This window comes from Pelophylax lessonae (assembly GCF_965119305.1).
Source record: "Pelophylax lessonae genome assembly, chromosome: 3".
In the NCBI taxonomy this organism is placed as follows: Eukaryota; Metazoa; Chordata; class Amphibia; order Anura; family Ranidae; genus Pelophylax; species Pelophylax lessonae.
In genome coordinates, this window is record NC_138770.1 from 508,180,335 (window position 1) to 508,200,645 (window position 20,311).

General features: G+C 44.9%; 1 protein-coding gene across 6 annotated transcripts in view; it reads right to left on the bottom strand.

Annotated features, from left to right (window-relative positions):
- The window catches only part of BIRC6 (baculoviral IAP repeat containing 6), an 807,095-nt gene that overhangs the window by 589,203 nt on the left and 197,581 nt on the right, over nucleotides 1-20,311 (bottom strand). For all 6 annotated transcript variants that reach the window (XM_082252286.1, XM_082252283.1, XM_082252284.1 and 3 more), the window contains exons 13-17: nucleotides 16,105-16,265; nucleotides 3,968-4,099; nucleotides 3,115-3,246; nucleotides 973-1,145; nucleotides 733-863 (exon numbers count right to left, since the gene is read on the bottom strand). In XM_082252286.1, coding sequence (XP_082108412.1) covers nucleotides 733-863; nucleotides 973-1,145; nucleotides 3,115-3,246; nucleotides 3,968-4,099; nucleotides 16,105-16,265 — 729 coding nt within the window. The remainder of the gene's footprint in view (nucleotides 1-732; nucleotides 864-972; nucleotides 1,146-3,114; nucleotides 3,247-3,967; nucleotides 4,100-16,104; nucleotides 16,266-20,311) is intronic.

The window sequence follows — 20,311 nt, forward strand, 5'->3', positions numbered from 1 at the left end:
ACCATTGACTATAAATCCTTGAGATAGAAGTGTAAAAGCAGACTGAAGGTGTGCTAGTCTTTTCAGAGATGCTGGAAGGCTTGATAAGAGGCTTGAAATTATAGGTTGTAGAACAAAGGACACCGGGGTTGATTTACTAAAACTGGAGTGTGTAAAATCTGGTGCAGCAGTCCATGGTTGCCAATCAGCTTCTAACTTCAGCTTGTTCTTTGAGATGAAAAAAAAAAAAATCTGAAAGCTGATTGGTTTCTACACAGAGCTGCAGAAGATTTTGCACTTTTAAGTTTTAGTAAAGCAATCCCTACTATGTCCTTCACCCATGTGTCCAAGCTTTGTCTCCATAAAGAAAAGAACATGCTACAGCAGGGGTTCTCAACTCCGGTCCTCAGGGCCCACTAACAGGCCAGATTTTAAGTATTACCTTGGGGAGATGCAGACTAGAGTACTGCAATCACTGAGCAGCAAATGATATCACCTGGGATGTATTTCAGTTATCTTGCAAACCTGGCCTGTTAGTGGGCCCTGTAGGCCAGGGTTGAGGACCACTGTGCTACAGTCTCATTACATATAATTTAGAAAGCATTTAGGCCCCCTTGTGATAGAATTAAAATCATTTCCAAAAAATGATACATAATTTTTTTAAGGCAATAGTTTGGAGGGAGGGGATAGTCTTGAGGAAATTTTCATTTCAATATGGGATTTAAAAATTGGTCCACAGCAAAAAAAACATACCTTTCTTTTGGGATACATGTCTTTTTGAAGCGTCTTATGGTGACAGAAACTTCCTGGAGCAGGTCACATCCCCTGAGGTTGTCAACTTTCCGTGAAGATGTACCGGCATCAATTTTTGCTGTAGACTTATCCTTCAAAAATGTGGAGAGAGAAAAAAAAAAAAAGTAAAACATTTGTATTCAATTATATTGATACAACACCTTATGTAGTGCTGCACACAATACACCTCTGTTCCCATACCTTGCCTGGAACAACCTTAGCCAGTAATGAGGCAAGAGAATGCCCTTTCACACTTTGTGGCTTCAATGAAGGTATCCGCACAACTGGCCGGGCTCCATTACACAGCTCCTCTACTCTATCATTTGCAGCCTTCACATGAATTAAAAAAGAACGGTATTTGCCACCAGCCATTCCTAAAACAAAAACATTAACATTATTTCAAAGTCAGACAAAAGGCATATCACTGACAGAGCCCCCTTCTGCGACAAAGCACCCCCCATGTTAAGGGCACGTGGTCTGTTTTTTTTTTTTTGGGGGGGGGGCCTCCCTCGACCCTCCCTTTCTTTACCTGCCAGGCTGCATTCTCGAATAAGGGTCTGGTAAGGATTTTGGGGGGGGGGGGGAACCCCGTGTCGACTTTCATTTGGCGTGAGGGTTCACCTCGACACCCATACCATACCCTTCAGGGTGGTTGGGGGGGGGGGGGGGAGAGACCCTGGGTTTTCTTTTTTTTTTCCATTTTGGTGTGGGGTTCCTTTTCAAGATCCTCAGAGCACAAGTCTCAACAGAAGTCGGATCATGAGGATCAGACTTGGATGCGGCTTCCATTTAAACCAATGGGCTCTCATAAGGAACCATTGATTTTGACATGTCCAAAAAGAATTGCTTGACGTGGCTTAATGCTGTATGCAGGGTTAGGCGTTTTTACAGCTGTAACGCTGGTCCTCGAAACGCGCTGGCCCTGGGGTTTTTTTGCCACTTGAAAATGTCACTTACAGCTTCAAAAAGCTTGTGTGTATATGAGGCCATTGAAAAACATGGAGGGGCGTTTTTGAGCTGCAAAAAAGAAAAAAAAAAAAAAAGCCTGACGCTCCTAAAAGCAGCAGCAAAAATATCCTGTGTGCATGAGGCCTAATACTTACAAGTAGGTCCAGCTCTAGTAAGCAGCACCGCAAAAAATTGACCCTTACAAAAATTTAAAAAAAAAAAAGGTCATCAAAACAAATGAAAAAAAACATTTGTAGCCACTGTAAGGACTGAGAGCATACTCATTTGTGTTGATGCTTTCAAGATGCATGCTAAACACGAATCGAGACCTAAAAAATAAAGTACATCCCAAAAGGAAAGCCTTCAACACCTACAAAATGTACATTTACACCTACAAAAAGTACTATGCACACACACAATAAGTATTTTAGTGGGCAACTTTTTTGAAAATGTTTATGAAGTTTAGCACATATAGTTAATGAGTACAATAGCAGTTTAACCACTTAAGCCCCGGAGGATTTGGCTGCTCAAAGACCAGGCCCTATTTTGGGATTCGGCACTAAGTGACTTTAATGGACAATTGCGCAGTCGTGAAACACTGTACACAAATTAAATTGGCTTCCTTTTTTTCGCCACAAACAGAGCTTTCTTTTGGTGGTATTTCATCACCTGTGTGATTTTTATTCTTTTGCGCTATAAACAAAAAAAGAGCGACAATTTTGAAAAAACAACAATATTTTTCACATTTTTTATATGAAATTCTCAACAAAAAAAAATGTAAAAATAAAAATTTTATATTTTAGGCCAATTTGTTTTCTGCTACATATTTTTTGGTAAAAAAAATAAAAAAAATCGCAATAAGCGTATTTTGATTGGTTTGCGCAAAAGTTATTGCGTTTACTAACTACGGGAAAGATGTAAATTTTTTTTTTTTTAACTAGTAATGGCGGCGATCTGTGATTTTTTTTGCGGGACTGCAACATTGCGGCGGACAGATCGGACCCCTGACTGACATTTTTTGACACTTTTGGGGTACCAGTGACATTACTAGGGGTTAACTTTATTGGTGATCAGTGGGTTAAATGTATCCCTAGGGGCGTGATTCTAACTGTGGGAGGGCGTGGCTATTGATGTAACCACAGAGACATACGATCCTACATAGCAGGATCGCATAGCCTCTGTGCTTACATCAGGGAGAATGACAGACAGTTGTATTTACATCAGCTGTCCGTAATTCTCCCTCTCCAGGGGAAGATCGCGAGTGGCCGGCGGACATCGGAGCCGCCGGTCACACGCGCGGGGGAGGCAGGGAACGAGCAGGGGCTCACAAAGGTTTTTGTGAGCGAGTTTAAATTTCAACAATTTTTTGGTGAACCAGGAGAACATCTAACTTACCTTTTACAAGTTTAGGACTTGTTAATGTTAACATGCCAGCATGACCTGAAAGATCAAGGCCACTTGCTAGCCACACAGGGCCACACAAGATATCTTCTTTGTGCTCTTCTAAAAATGGACACAACCTTGAGCCTACCAAAAAAAAAAAAAAGAATATAAAGACCTATTACGGACATTTAAAAACAACATAAAAATTAAATTAAGCCTTTAAACAAGGGACTAGAAAACAGGCTATTACTAAAACCATATGTCACTGATAGCACTTTATGCCTGTATGTCCAATTTAGTTCGAGCTTAATTTTGCCTTCTGCATTTCTCTGGTCTTACATAAGAGTAGCCTCCAACCCCCTTGCTGTTAATGTGGTTGGCACAAACAAGCAACAAGAACAAGCAAGTCCTGCCACCTGCATTTGTACAGTACACAGTGAAACCTGTGTAGAGCCACAACTTGAACAGAAAGATTTTGTGCCTGCACTATACTCCCTTTTTAAAGATCAACAGGGACATACTTGATCATCATCAGGTAGAAGTGATAATACCAGGTTCATGGCTACAGCTGCAGCCATATTCCAGTATCAAAATTTCCAGCTGGTGACCAGCTTCAGGTAAAAGTGATCGAAGCAGCTTTACGGCACCCCAGTCACTTTTACAGGACTGGGAATGGGCCTCTGCTTTCAGAAAATATATAATGCTGGGTGCTCCAAGTAATTTTCTAGCAAATAAAAACAAAATGCTGATTTACATACAGTATAAGTGAAAGCAAGATATTTAAATATATGCAACAATTGGTTGAAGAAAAAAAAAACATAAGTAGTCTTGATAATGGAAAAATTACTATATAAAAAGCACTTACTCATAGAGTCATCTACTTCCATGTTTTGCGTGTCCTCACTTAAATCAACCAGGGTAGGTTTTCCATTTCTTTGAACTTCCACACTGAAGGCAGGAGACAACGGAAAGGAAATGGGCCTATCTACAGGGGTTTCTAAGAGGGGAAAAAAAGCATTTAGAATTTATAACACATAGATGTGTGTGTATATATATATATATATATATAATCATAAAGTAAAAGTCACTGCAAGCATTTGTTCTGATTAAAACATCAGCCTGCCCTTGTCACCACCAGGGAGGAAACCAAGACCAGAATTAATGGACCTGGCCCTATATTTATCTGCTCTGAGGTAGGAGGGTGGTTTGGCATCTGTTGCTAAGTCTGCTCAAATAATTAAAGAACAGATTGAATTTACAGGCCAAGACTGATGTCAGATGGGCAACGAGACAAGAGGTCAAGATTTGGTAGCATTTGGGGGGAGCAAGTCCGCTGCCAATGTAGCGATCCCATTGGGAAATACAGGCAGCCTCTTAGCAATTCTGACAGTGAAGAAAGCTTCTGACCCTCTAGGAGCAAGCGGCTCATGACCTTGCAAGTTCTCAATTCTGTATCTTGTAAAGCCCCTGACTACAGATGCAAAATAAACAGCCATGAGAAAAGTGTTAAAAAAATATGGGAACCCTCCTACTTCTAAGAAGCACAAACCAAGACAGAAAAATAAACTGGTTATTCAAAAAGTTTTTCATTATGAACAAGGAAAATCCAGACCCTGCAATTTTAAAGTGGCACATCCTAAAACAAGTGATTTGATGAAGTGGTATGATCGGTAAGTGTGTGAGTGTGTAGAATCTATCCACCAAATTTTAAGAGTAATAAAAAGAAGAACATTATTATGGATTGTTATAAATTTATAGAAATTAGTCACTGTATTGGGATATGCCAGAAGTGGATGATAGATTGCCACCCCCTTCACAGGGGCCTTACTCTGTTTTAACAAGTGAAATTTCACAGGAGAGTTGACCTCTTCTCATGGCTGTGCTAGGTAGACAAACCGAGTAACCCAGATGAAGGTGTCATTAGGCAATTCAAATAACCAAAACATAAATTTAGAGTGCATATTACCAACCAAAAATAGGATTTTGTACTCCATGTAAAATCATTTTCTTGGTGTCCTTTGATGGGCACAGGAATTTAAATAGTTAGATTTTTTTTAATTATCTGAAAGTACCACTGGTGGTGGTGAGGTGAAGAGTCCTGCCAGAGAACTCCGAAATCGCGATAGCACAAAGTCACCAAGACTGAAGGGACAGGGGGCATGGAAGCGTCACCATAAGAAAAAAGTCAGGAGATGAAGTTAGACTATAAGCCCAGAATGATGGGAACAGTCCGATACAACTGAGAAAGAAACTAACATTCCCTTTGATATGCAGTATTTGCCTTTGGACAAACCAAAGTAGAACTATATGCAAAACTTTTTTTTTCATTTTGGATAGAGTAAGGGAGGGTTATATCTCTGTCCGATTTTTTTTTTTTTCCGCCATCTGTGACCCATTGTGGATATTTTCCTTCACTTCCTGCCCCACAGCCAAACAGCAAGGGAGAGGAAATCCCGGCAAATTAAGGGAATTACTTGGGGCCCCCTAGGTCACCAGAACTAGTGTCCCCACCATTACTTTTTAGGGTACAACGAAAATATTTAAATTTTTTTTTTTTATTTCACTTTTAAAGGTAATGGTAAACAGGCCAAATGGAGAGGATAAATCTCCTTAACGGGGCACAAACCGCAACAAAAATTGACAAAACGTTCCAATACCTCTCGTCTCCATCAAAAAGAAAAAAAAAAGCTGAGTTAGACTTACCGGTAATGCCTTTTCTGTCATTTCTGGGAGTCTTCCAGGACAGCCCATGAGAACTAGGGCTCCTCCTACCAGGACAGGAAACACACCACCAGATAAAAGGCAGTCCTCCAGTCCTAACCCTTCTGTATTTTTTGAAAACCGTAAGGACATTCCGGTAAAACATGCATAATATAGAATACAAGACATCACTGGGTGGGAATCCGGCTGCCCTGGAAGACTGTCAGAAAAGGAGTTACCGGTAAGTCTAACTCAGCTTTCCTCAAAAGTCATCTTTCAGGACAGCCCATGAGACAATGAGCAGGAACATACCAGTCTAGGGAAGGACTACTTCCTGGAGCACCTTTCGACCAAACGTCTACTACTGGGAAGAGAGGAGGTCCAGGCGATAAGGTCTAAGGTCAAAAAATTAGACTAGGTGGCTGCCTTACTTACATATTTGTTCCGGTGAGGCGCCAGCCCTTTCAGCCCAGGTCGCGGACAAGGCTCTTGTAGAATGCGTGTTGGAAAAGGGTGGAGCAACATTCCTAACTCAGTAGGCCTTAGTAATTGCCTGCTTTATCCACCTGGCTATGGTGGCTTTAGAGGCTCCATTACCCCAGTGTGTCCCAGAAAAAAGAACAAATAAGGCTTCTGAATTCCTAAAGGTTTTGGTAACCCTCTAGGTATGCGAAAAGAACCCTTCTGATGTCCAAAAAATTAAAATCCTTTTGTCATTTTTTGGAGTGTTACAAAAGGTTGGTAGCACAATATCCTTTAATCTATGAAAGGAATTGGCTACCTTTGGCAAAAACCTTGGATCGGTTAACACTACTCCATCAAAAATTGTGAGGAAAGGCGCCCTTATTGAGAGGGCCTGCAATTCGCTGACCCTGTGAGCTGACGTAACTGCAATCAGGAACGCAGTTTTCAGTGAGTAATTTTACTGACAAATCCTTCAGGGGCTCGAAAGGAACAGTCACGAAGGCCTGAAGGACTAGAGATAGGTCCCAAGTAGAACATGATCTGACAACCATTGGTTTTGACCAGGCAATTGCCCTGAAAAACCTCACTATAACAGGCTTCTGCAGAAGGGATTACTGGAGGAAAACGCTAATGGCAGCAGCCTGCAGCTTTAAAGTACTAAGGGAAAGACCCTTGTCTGCACCCTCCTGAAAACATTCCAGAATAGATGTAACATCGTGACACAATCTTTGATTTTCAGACAACCAAGAGTTAATTTTCTTCCCAATCTTGGAGTATAGGGCTCTTGTGACAGGATTCCGAGAACTAATTAGGGTTTTCACAACTTTGTCTGAACCCCTGGGAGCTTAGTATCTACTATTCAGATACCAAGCTGTCAAGTTTAAGGATGCCACTTGAGGATGAGATACCCTTGAGTCAAAAGGTCCTGTCCTAAAGGGAGAGCCACTGTAGGTTTCAAAGCTAGTGACTGCAGGTGTGAAAACCATGGGCTTTTGGGCCAAGAGGGAGCTATCAGAATCAAATTGGTGTCCTCCAGGAGAAACTTCTGAAGGACTTTCGGAATTAGTTGATAGGAGGAAAAGCATAGCAGAGGCTAAATAACCAGGGATTCGCAAAAGCGTAGATCCTCAGGGACTGGTCGCTTGGGTTCATGGAAAAGAATCTCTGTTTTGCTGTTTTGGCTGCAAAAAGGTCCACCTCTGGGAGACTCCACCTGCCGGTAATTTCCACAATATTTCTGGGTTGAGGCACCAATTGTCCCGACACCTGGAAGCAGCTGCGTTCATCCGCCAAAAAATTCTGAGTCCCTTTAAGATGAAGTACTGAAATGGAGGCTGGATTCGCCTCGGACCACGATGGAACTTTTGGGGCTGTGAACTGCATGGTTCGACTTTGTGTGCCCCAGTTTGTTGAAGTACGCTACAGTTGCAGTGTTGTCAGATCGGATCTGAAGATGGTGTCCTCTGACCTCTGCCTGAAAAACCTCTAAAGCTCTCTGTACTGCCAGGAGTTCCTTTAGATTTGCTTCCCACAGGGACCATTCTCGCTGCGCTATCTTGTTTTGAAGATGGGCTCCCCATCCAAAAGAGCTTGCATCCGTGCTTATTCTCTGCGATTTTGGAATGACCCATTCCAGGCCTTTAGTGAGGTGAAGTGGAAACCTCCACCACCACAGGGTTCCCTTGTCTTTGGAGGGAACTCATACCTTCAATTCCAAGGAACTTGGAGACCCGTCCCAGGTCCTTAGAAGGAATAACTGAAGAGGATGTTGGCGAAACCGTGCCCAAAGCACAGCCGGAAAGCAAGAGGTCATAAGGCCTAGGGCTCTTGAGACATCTCTGAGCCCGACCCACTGGTTGGTTTGCAAGATTTCCATCTTTTGAGCTGTTTTTGAAATTTTTACCCCAGGAAGAAAAATCTTTGATCTAGTGGGGAAATCTCATACCTGAGATAGGTCACTCTTTGGGAAGGTTTCAGACAAGACTTCTCTGTGCTGACTATCCAGCCTAGCGACTGGAGGAACTCCTGACCATCTGGAGATCCCTCTCTAGCTTTTGACCCAAATCTGCCACTGCTAGGTCGTCCAGGTAGAGTAGAATCAGAATTGATTTTTGCCTTTAACGGGGCCAACGCTTCCCACAGGACCTTTGTAAGGATGAGTGAGGCTGATGACAACCCGAAGGGAAGCGCTTGGAACTCAAAATGTCAGATCTCCGATCCTAACTTTACTGCTAGTCGTAGAAACGGTTTGTATGCTGGATGAATAGGGATGTGAAAGTAGGCATCCTTTAAGTACAGCGTTGCCATGAAGCATCCCGGGTAAAGCAGATTTCTTATGGAATATACTGATTTCATGCGAAAGTGCTTGTAGCTGATCGAGTGATTTAGAGAACGCAAGTTCAATATCAGGTGATAATTCCCAGAGGGCTTCTTTATCACAAAGATGTGGGAGTAAAAACCCCTGCCCTGCTCTGCCCTAGAAACCGGAACCAGAACGTCCTGATCTACTAAGTCTCCTATCTGGAGACTCGGGGCAGTTGCCTTTACTCGATCTCTGAGTAGACTGGTGATTAAACATTCTCTCCGGCGGCCGGAATAATCCTCCAGCGGCCAAGAATCTAATTCCAGTCTGTGCCCCCTGGACACCAGTTCTAAAATAAAAGGGATTGAAGTGATCACCTTTCACTGTGGGAGGAAGGCCCTCATCCTTTCTCCCACCCTGCGGAAGGAGTCGTAATTTGGCGAGGTGTTGAGGAGGGTTAAACAAGACCCCCCCCCCCCACCTCTGGGGCCAGTCCAATGTTTCTTGGATCTGGCCGCCTCCTCAAGCGGACCCTGCTGTCTGCCCCCGAAAAAATTTCAGAGGAGTCGGGTTCTTTCTTTTCTGAAAACAACCTTTTTGTCAGAAGTATGTTCCAGAGCTTCTTGTAATCTGGGGCCAAAGAGATGGTCACCTGTAAGTGGAAGACTACACAAACGCAATTTGAAAGAAGAGTCTCCTGACCCCGTTTTAAGCCAAAGACTTCTTCTGCCGGAATTAGCCTACGGCGAGGTCCTAGCTGCCATCCTGACCAATTCAGCAGAGGAATGAGCCAAAAAAAAAAAAACCTATCGCCCGGAAAAGAAGTGGGAATGATTTAATCATCTGATCCTCTGGTGTCCCGGCAGACAGGTGAGTCTGTATCTGTGAAAGCCGTAACTCAATGTGCCTGGCTATACAAGTAGACACTAAGGCCGGTTTTAGACTAATAATGGATGCCTTCCAGGCTCTGTGAAACAAAATATCCCCTCTCTTATACATGGGGTCTTTAAGTGTACCCATATCATCAAAAGCTAGATCCATCTTTTTGGAAATTTCTGAAAGAGGGGTATTCAATTTAGGATACTTGTTCCATGGCTGCACTGTGTCATCATCGAAAGGAAACCTTCTCTTCAGATTGCTGGAAAAAAATGGTTTCTTTTCAGAATTCTCCCATTCTAATTTAATTGTATCTACAAGGGAGCTGTGCACAGGAAAAACCCTGGCTTTTTTCTTATGCATTTCTTCATACATAAGATAGTATTTTGATAACAAACTTCTCCTCTTCAATTTCAAGTGTAACAGACCGCTTTTAAAAATCATCCACATCCTCTAGTGAAAATTTGTACCTAGAGCCCCTGACAGATTTCCCTATCCTTAGGATCTTCTCCTGATCCCGATTTCTCCTGTGAGTATTAGGGAGACACAAACTACGCTCTCTGAGGCTTGACTCTGAGTGGGATTCTGCATTCTGTCAGTAAGGTTTTTTTAAAGAACCAAAGGTAGAAGAGAGCTCATCTCTAAAGTGAACATTTGGGAGGATATAGTTGGATCATCCTTTACTTAACCGTCTATGCATGTGGAGCAGACCACTTTACTCCACGAGGAACTCAGCTGTCTCACAAACTACACACTTTTTTAGGTAGTTGTGCTTGGACCTTGTGTGAAACTTTGGTCTGTAAACCGCAACATAAAACTAGTTTGAGAACCAGACCACCCCAGTCTCCAAACACACCCAGTGCGAGAGAGAGAAAGGTGCCCCCTCACCAAGCCCCATACAGCTATGGTGGAGGAGAGAAAACCCCACAGGATATTGCAAGAGGGTAGAGTCCCCTGGCTTACCTGAGAGGTGCTGGTGCCAGAGCCTGCATCTGCTGCATGGGCAGATACTGCAGAGGAATCTATCCTGCTCTTTTTATCTGCAGCCTCTGCTGGGTGTAAGGAACACCAGCCGCCCAGCCATCTCCTATTCCCGCTTTAGGAGACTGGAATCAGCATCTCCGGCGCCTACGGATGGCATCACCCGTGACCAGAAGTGGCCCTATGCCTTTTCCTTGGGCCTGGGAGGAACGCAGAAGCTCCGCCTCTTCCACCCTGCATGCCAGAGCTGTGCCAGGAAATCCTTTTTTTCTAACGGACAGCGCTCTCCTTCCCTTGCACGGCCAGCCACACTCTGCCTGCAAGGATGCCGCCATTTGGGATAGGACAGAGGCTTCCCTCCTGCTTTTCCAGATGCCACCAGTGATCCTGAGGATAGGAGAGAAGCAGCCACCACTAACCTTAAGGTACAAGGTATCACCTGGGAAGGAGAAGAATCTTTCCCAAGTCTCCAAAGGACAAACCATGAGACCCAAATATCCAGGTTCCAGGAAACATGTTACCTCCTGTCCAGAGGAAACCCTAATAGTGAAGGGGTAGGACTGGAGGACTGCCTTTTATCTGATGGGGTAACGTGTTTCCTCTCCTTGTGGGAGAAGCCCTAGGTCTCAAGGGCTGTCCTGGAAGACAACTTGAGGAAAAAAGTTTTGCCTTTAGTTGTACTTAAAGCAAGAGGTCCACCGGAGAAGAAAACCCAATGGGGCCAGGTAAGGGCCATCAATCTATGCAGTATCAAAGAGAACAAAGGAAGGAGCAACTGGAGATTGCGAGAGGCAAGGGATTAGCCTGCGAGCCCAATGTGGCATTCTCTACAGCAAGCATTCAGTGTCATCCCCCATTTGAAGTGGCAGTGCACCTTAAAGAGCAACTCCATCTCTGCGAAAATAGAATTTTTGTAAGAACTTACCGTAAAAAAAATTTCTCTTACGTCCTCTGACAGTTACCGCTCACTCATACAATCTGCACGTCTGGGACATCCTAAAGCAGTGTTGATGTGAGGGGTGGGAAAACACAACCGTCAAAAAGGCAACGCAGCACCCAGGTCAGAGAAAAGAACCTTTTCTGAACCAGAAAGGTAAACACTGGGCAACAAGAAAGCTCAACAGGAGCGAAAGCCCAGGAAAACAAACAAAAATGGAAAAAAACCCCAACAGGAGGAGACAGGACAAAAAAACTATCCTGTCTCTGCAAAGGCACTGCCGCACTCAAAACTTTACGGCCAAAAGAGGCATATCCGCTGATGCCAAGACAGCAAGTTTGTAAAATGTTGTAAAGGTATGCACGGACGACCAGGTCACCGCTTTGCACAACTGAGTCACCGACGCCTGATTGCGGAAGGCCCAAGACGCACTAAACGCTCTGGTAAAGTGCGCTGTGACAGGGAAAGGCGGAACCTGATCCCTAATTGAATAGGCCTGCACAAACGTCTGCCTGGTCCATTTAGAAATGGTTGCCGCAGACGCAGCCGTACCCTTCCGAGGTCCCTCAGGAAGCACAAAGACAATCTGACTTTCTGAAGGATTCAGTAGACGACAGGTAAACCCTGATCCCCCGGACCACATCCAAGGAATGCAAGGCAAACTCCATAGGATGCGTAGGCTTCGCACCCAGCGAAGGTAAGACAATGTCCTTGTTGAGATGGAAGTCAGAAACCACCTTCGAAAAAAAGGACTGATGAGGTCACAAGACCACTTTATCCCTATGAACAACCAGATAGGGGGAGCGGCAAGACAAGGCTGCCAACTCCGACACTCTGGGAGCAGATGTGATCGCCACCAGAAAGGCAACTTTCCGTGACAGCACCGGCAGAGGAATCTCCCGGATGTTCTCAAAGGGAGGAGGTTGCAAAACGGACAGAACCAAATATAGGTCCGAGGGGGGCAAGGATACCCTCCTAGGGGGAGCCAGATGACGCACCCCTTGAATGAAGGTGCAGATCAAGGAATTTGATGCCAAGGGTCGCTGAAAGAGAATGGTTAGCACAGACAACTGGCTCTTAATAGTGGTCAGCGCAAGACGCTGCTCCACACCAGTTTGCAGGAAAGCCAACACTCTCGCCACCGAAAAAGAGCATGGATGGAACCCCTGCGACTCGCACCAGGCAAAATAAGCCTTCCAAGTACGATAATAAATCTTACCTGAGGAGGCCTTCCTGGCATTAAGCAAGGTAGGAATGACCGCCGACGAGAGACCTCTGTCTCCCAAGACCTGGCTTTCAACAGCCACGCCGTCAAAGCCAGTGACTGTAAAGCAGGATGGAATATCGGCCCCTGAGACAGAGATGAGATCGTCTCTTAGCAGGAGCCGCCAGGGAGGCTCTACGACCAGGGGCATGATGTCCGCATATCAAGACCAGTGCGGCCAGTCTGGGGCCACCAGAATCACCAACCTCGGTTCCGAGACCAACCTGCGAAGGAATCTGGACAACTGAATCAAGGGAAAAGGCATAAATCAGCCGATACTGAGTCCAAGGCACTACCAACGCGTCCGAGGCGTCCGCCAGAGGGTTGCGCGTTCTTGCCACGAACCTTCCTACCTTCTTGTTGAGACGAGACGCGAACAGATCCACGCCCGGGGATCCCCACCACGCACACAGCATCTGAAACACCTCTGGGTGGAGGGACCATTCCCCTTGGTCCAGGGTCTGGCGACTCAGTCTGCCTGCCAGTTCTCCACACCTGGAATGTGAACTGCCGAAATCGCCAGGACCTGCGTCTCAGCCCATGACAGAATCTCGGCCACTTCCTTGGCCGCCCGGGCACTCCTGGTGCCCCCTTGGTGATTGATGTAAGCCACCGCAGTTGCATTGTCCAACTGCACAGGCACTGGGCAGCCCCGAAGACGATCCGACCAACGGAGCAAACAGACCGATTTGTCCGCAGTTCCAAGACATTTATCTGCAGGAAGGATTCCCCCTCCGACCAGGTGCCCTGGGCAGACAACTTGCCCAGAACTCTACCCCAGCCCTACAGGCTGGCGTCCGTGGTGACCACAGTCCATAGCAATGGACAAAAGGATTTGCCTTCCTTCAGAGCCGGAGACTGGAGCCACCACAGGAGATCCGATCTGACTTGGGGGCTCAAAGCAATCCTCCTTTCCAAAGACGGAGGATGTCTGTCCCACCGGACCAGAATCTCCGCTTGAAGAGATCTCGTGTGAAACTGTGCAAATGGGATCGCCTCGAAAGCCGACACCATCAAGCCCAGGCACCGCATGTAGGTCGGAAGCGAGGAGAAATCGTTGTCCCTAAGGGACCTGACCTCGTCCTGCAGGATCCGAGGCTTGTCCTCCGGAAGAAAGACCTTCATCTGGGTGGAGTCCAGAATCATCCCCAGGTAAGGGAGGTGAACAGAAGGGGACGTCGACTTCTGAAAATTGATGGTCCACCCGAACTCCTAGAGCGTCTGAACCGTGATCGACAGATCGCGCAACAGAGGCACTGGAGCTCGACCTTAATAGGAGATCGTCCAGGTAACCTAGAAAGGCAATCCCCTGTACCCGCAACAAGGCTAGAACAGGAGCCAAACTTTGGTTAAAACCCTTGGAGCCGAAGCGAGGCCGAAAGGCAACGCCACAAACTGATAGTGCTCCTCCGCTATTGCGAATCGCAAAAATAAAAGATAGGCTGGCGCTCTAGTGCACTGAGATGCGGTTTAGCGAAATGGCAAGATCATGGATCGGAACATAACTGAGTAACCAAATGGATTACCTATATGACAATAGGCAGGGGTGAAGTCCGTACGGTGGATGAACTGGAGGAAAGGTGAACAATGGAGTGGGGGTCTGCACGAAGGGCCGGCTCTGCTGCACAGGAAGTCAATCTGTGGACGGAGTGAAGCAAAAGACAAGCGGAGCGCCTCTAAGTGCAATACGTTTATTAGGTTTAGAGCATACAATAAATGGTAACTCACTAGAGGTAAGATGAGTGAAAGCTCAAATGCCTTTACACTTGAGAAAAGAGCGCGCAAGTTCCCCATGAGCTTGGCGCACGCTCTGAAACGCGTCGTGTGCACTTTGACCTTGCCTACGTCACGTGGTTGACCCCGAGTCCCAGCTTGCCTTGAGAGCCCGGTCCCGGAAGAGAGAGCCGGCATCTCCCCGCCATCCACCTACCGGAAAGGATCACCATCATCTCTCGGCAGCAGTATCACGGACAGTCTGACCCCATGACTCCGCATTTGAGCTTTCACTCATCTTACCTCTAGTGAGTTACCATTTATTGTATGCTCTAAACCTAATAAACGTATTGCACTTAGAGGCGCTCCGCTTGTCTTTTGCTATTGCGAATCGGAGGTACCTTCGATGACCCTCGTAAATAGGGATGTGTAGATACGCATCCTTGAGGTCGATGGAAGCCAAGAAATCCCCTGGACTCAGGGATGCCACCACCGACCGGAGGGACTCCATTCGGAACTTCTGGACCCGCACAAAGCGGTTTAGAAACTTCAAATCCAGAATCCGACGCACCTTGCCCTCCTTTCTGGGCACGGTGAACAGATTCGAGTAAAAACCCCGAAACCTGTCCCGCTGTGGAACCGGGACAACCACCCCATGGGCGAGGAGATCCTGAACCCCCCCCCAAGGAGATCTCGGAAACGATCTGGGGTCAAATGAAGATTTGAAGGAAAGAATCTGTCTGCTGGGCGTGATCGAAACTCGATCTTGTACCCTGACCGAATGAGTTCTTGAACACACCTGTACTGAATCTTGGCCAGCCAAGGCTCGGGAAAAAAGCGCAGACGTCCCCCAGCCCCTGAAACGGGTGAGGGTGCCCCTTCAGGTCGAGGCGGACTGAGCCGCCGTTCCAGTGTGGGCGGCTTTTGACTTACCCGCCCAAGGCTTCTTCTGGCCACCAGAGGCCTTGAAGGACTTACCTTTGTCTTGTGCCTTGAAGGCACAAAAGGACCCCTGGTTAGGTTTAAAGGAGGGACTCCGCTTACCGCGGAAAGATTTTCCCCTGGACACATGGGGCAACAGAGTGCTCTTGCCCCCAGTGATCCCCTTAACCAGTTCATCCAGAGAGTCCCCAAAAAGACGACTCCCCGTATAAGGGATGTCAGACACTGTCTTCTTGGAAGACTGGGCCGGCCGACCAGCTTTTTCAAACGATGCGACGATTCGTAACTGCGACTGCAGAAAGTCGTGCGACTAAAGGGGCCTCATCCAAGGAGGGAGGGAGGGGGAGAGGGAGTAGAGGTTGAGAGGGGGGGGGAGAGAGAGAGAGAGAGAGAGAGGTGGGACCCAGGTATTTATAAAAAGGAAAGTGAGAGGGAGATACAACTAGTGGGACTTTTTTTACCCTAATGCTGGGAATGCATTAAGGCAAAAAACGTCTAGCCTGTAGATTCACTTTGACTTTCTTAACAACACTTATAGATACAACAATGAAGAACATGCAGTGCTGATGAACATCCCCAATAAAGAAAGAACAATCATAGGGACTCTGAGGAGCAGTATTCCAATAAAGTTGTTTCATCAGCATTTGAAATGGAGAAAAAAAAATATCCTAATATTTAAAGATTTTTAACGTTTCTACATATGCAGCAATTAAAAGGGGGGGGGGGGGGGAGTAGAAGAGAGGCAAACTGTTTTTATAGTGAAATATTTTGCTTCTACAAAAAAAAAAAATTTCAATTAAGAAAATTGAAGTGCAATCTTACCGTTGACTTTGGCCAATCCTGGAGCTTTGTTTTTAAGTAACGTTACTTGAATTTGTGGAATGTTTGTGATATTAGAGTTCAATAAAAACTTAAAGTCCACGTGTCCCACCATGCAGGCTTTCGGTAAAACCAGTTCAAAGACATGTTCATCCCAACTAGTGCTGATAATAATAAAAAAATAATCATCACAATCTTCACTTATGACCACACATTATTATAATGGCTCTAGCATACATCTGTACATACAGTCATATAGTTTAGGTTTTGAAAAATACGCCCATACGTGTCCACATATAAGCATGAGTGCCATTGGTCACCCAGGTATAGCTGCGTCAGCGGTTTAGCGTAAGGAATTTCATTTATGAAAAAATACGCTGCAACTCCTGAGTGTGGCACAAGCAGCATATTTTACTCAGTGTGGCCATGGGCTTAATAATGGCCATGTGCAAGAGCCCTAAAGGAGGTGGATGGTATCACTCCAATCATTCATAAGTTGTATCTGCTCTAAACCCCAACCCTTACTTTTGTATGAAATTCCATAAACATTATAACATTTGGAGCAACTGTCAATTTAATGCTCTTGAACGGTTTGTGCAGCTTGATGAAAAAGATCTACAAATAAAAATGCAAACATCACAGAAAAACAGTCAACTGATGGAACATTACACAGAGACTTTTAGAACCTCTAAACTATCGATTGCGTTAACCCAGATGTAATGTTTTATTCCCATACATACACCAAACTATTCATTGTTGGCGAGAAAACTTTTTATAACCAAAACATAGTAGTGGGGGTGGGGTGGGGGGAGATTTTGTGTAGGTTTACACTTGAGCACACACACCACTTGTAGGGCAGTCTATTTATCTGAATGGGGAACACAGGGAAAGAAGTCCCTAACCCTTTTATTTTTAAACTGCGCTGCACCAGGCCACATGGGTGTTCGGAATAGACAGCACCCCTGCACCTCTGCCAAAGAGCAGCACGTTTCTGTGTAGGCCAGAATCATCCATTAATCAAGATGTGCCATCCAAACCACTGTGTTCTTTTTTAGTTACTGGGCATGGAGGAGGAGGGAGGGACTGTGCTGTCATTTAGGATTTGTATACACGCCCACATGTGTGATGGTAATACAATGTGACCTGAATAGGTCAGTTAAAACCAGGAAGTGTTCTCTGAGCAATAGAGACCAATCTGAGCATGTGCAGCTGAACTCCACTTACTGTACTTATCTGGACTTGCAGAGTGAACTTGCAGGAGGAGGAGGATCTGTGCAGGATCACACAGCCTTATGATTAGCCTTAGGATTAATCAGTTAAGTTACACAGTGAGTATAACAAGCATGCTATTCTGCATTTATAGAAAGATTTTACCGTTGTTGGTTTAGTAACACTTTAATGTATTTCTTATATTAAGGGAAAATAAGATGGGTAGGCATCATTTTTGGCCTCCTTATGTGTTCCATTGCACAGAGCAGATAAGTGTAGAGATGTTTGTTACTTAAAAATAAAAAATTCCTTTAGAATTATTTTAAGCAATAAAATAAAAGCCAAGTAATAATGGTGGTAGTTACAAATTTCTATGTCGCACAATATTTACGCATACAGCCATAAAGAGTAAAACCTACGTTTAGAAAAATATGCCCATTTGTGTAAACGTGAGTGCCATTGGTCACCCAGGTATACAGCGTCAGCGTTTTTGTGTAATGAATCTCATTGTGCAAAAATACACTGCAACTTTGTCTACTAAAACTGTATTTTACAGTAAAAGTACATTAAATTTTAGCGCATACAATCACTTTTTGTAAAATATAAAAGATTAGATTAATTTAAGCAACCGGATACTTAATGTTACAGGTTTCAAAATTGCATGCATCTGAGAAAGGACAACTACAATACAAAATTACAAAGGTTTTATCTTTTTTTGCCATCTATGTCCCATCATGGAGATTGCCCTTCACTTTGTGCCGTAAACACAACAGCAGGACAAAGGAAAACTGGTGAGCAAAAGTTAGGGAAATCCCCTCTAAGCTCCCACCATAACAAATAGCCCCCTGCTTGACTGGTCAAAACCTTTTTTTTTTTTTTTTTCATCACTTACATTTCTGTTGACAAAGACTGTCAGGACAAACAAAAAGTGAATCTCCCTAGCAAGAATACCCTGAAATTCTGAATTGTGGAGATTTCCACTTCCTAAGTGGTTACTGAGAAGGGATACAATATCTAAGGAGAAACACAAAAATACAAATAACTGGTAAGTATTCTAATACAAACACACAGAAAATATTTTTGGATTCACCATAAAAATCCTTTTCTTGGAGTTCACTGGGGACACAAGAACTTTCACCTTAGTGTTATACTGGTGCCTACAGGACGAATGCACAATGGCAAAAAGCTGTGGGCCAAGCCAGTGCAACTGTTCCTTCGTCCAGTATACCTCATTTTTGTAGTAAAACAGTATCAAGATCATGTTCACAAATATGGAGGGGTAGACTGTGTTCCTTAATGCCCTTCCAGAAAAATATTTTACAGATAGTATTGAAGGACACAGGGAGTCTCTTTCCACTTCTAAGTGCCCAAAAACAGCCAGAGAAGGGCCAAAGAGCAAGTTAACGCTAGCATACCTACCCATGCAAAACAGAGAACTAGGGACTGCCTGCAACACAAACAGCCACCTGAAGGACCTTACACCCAACTTATGACAGACTTTTTGTGAAGTATTCTACCTAGCTTTCAACCTTCTAGGCACCACAAATTCAGAGATGCCCAGTCTTTCAAAATCAGGACTTCATCTGCCATGTTACTAAAGCCAGCATCTGTGAAAAAGGAAAGCAACTCCGTTCTAGAGACAGACAGTAGCAGAGCCCTCAGAGCATCCACAAGACGACGTAGCACATCAACCTGGGCAGTGGGGATAACCAGAAAGCCTAAAGGGATGAGTAGATAGTTTTAAAGACAGGAAAGTACAGATCAGGTGTACTAATCCTAGTGAGCCGCCACAGCACACAGCAGCCACTGCATCTGCTATGAAATCTCAGTACCTAGAGAAAACCTGTCTGGTTTTCAGGTGGGCCCTGTAAGTACAGACCACAACGACATCCCCCCCCCCCCCCCCCAACGATCGTTATTGCCAGGACCAGAGATCCCAGCAAGGCACTAGGTCTTTACTCCTGACTAGGCAGAATAAAACTGACATCCTATGCAGAAAGAGGTGGTAAACCCCCTGGAAATGCCCATAGGCGTAGCCAGAACATTTTTTCTGCTTAGTGTCCTACTCCTGTAGGGGGCAGTATAACCCTACTGATGTGCATAAGAGGACTGCTTACGTCAATGAACGATAGAGAAACTGGATTTTTGCCCTCTGTAGAAGTCAGTGTGATGACCAAACATGTCAGGGCGTGAGCACGCGGCTACCCCGACATCAGTACTGTGAGCAGCTGCTGCGGACTTGCCTATACCTCCTCCCGAGGCTGACGAGCAGGAGAGGGGCGGTGAGTTTCTGGGCAGCGCTACTGCAGTCAATGTTATCTGTTATAAGTGCCTTTGGTCATTTGATTTGATGTAAATGCATAGAGTGGGGGAGCTTGGGGTATTTTTTAACAATAAAGGAGAGTTGGGACTACTACCCTATGAGCCCTTTATTTTTTGCATATCACTGCACACATTTGTTGGATGAACCGGTATATGGTGTCTATGCATTTCCTTTGATTCCGAATGGGGAGATATTGGTATTCAGGAGTCCGGATTTGCCTGTACCTGGTCCTGTCCGATGAGAATGAGGAGATTAAAGGCCCTTTTGATTCTATATATGTCTGGTGAGTGAGCAATACCCTAGGGGTCACGAGGTGTGATGGAAGCCTTTGATCTTTTCTACGCTCCATAGATCCTCGCACTATGGAGGTGCTTGCTGATTCACCGTTATCCTTTAAGGGGGGTCACACTCTTTACAAGCGCTGCTCATGTGTTGGACTTTTCATTGCATGGTCCTTTTGAAGGGATTGACACATTTTTTTACATTGATCACTATTTATTGAGCAGCAGCTATTTGTGTATTTATGAGTTTATATTGATTTATTCTTATTATTTATGTTTTGTTGCTCCTAAGCACGGGGTGATTGAGATATTATTTGGTCATTTTAGGTTATCCCAGTCGTTTGATTTTATTGGATTTTTGTCTTACCGTAAAAATACTTTTCTCTGAGGTTCACTG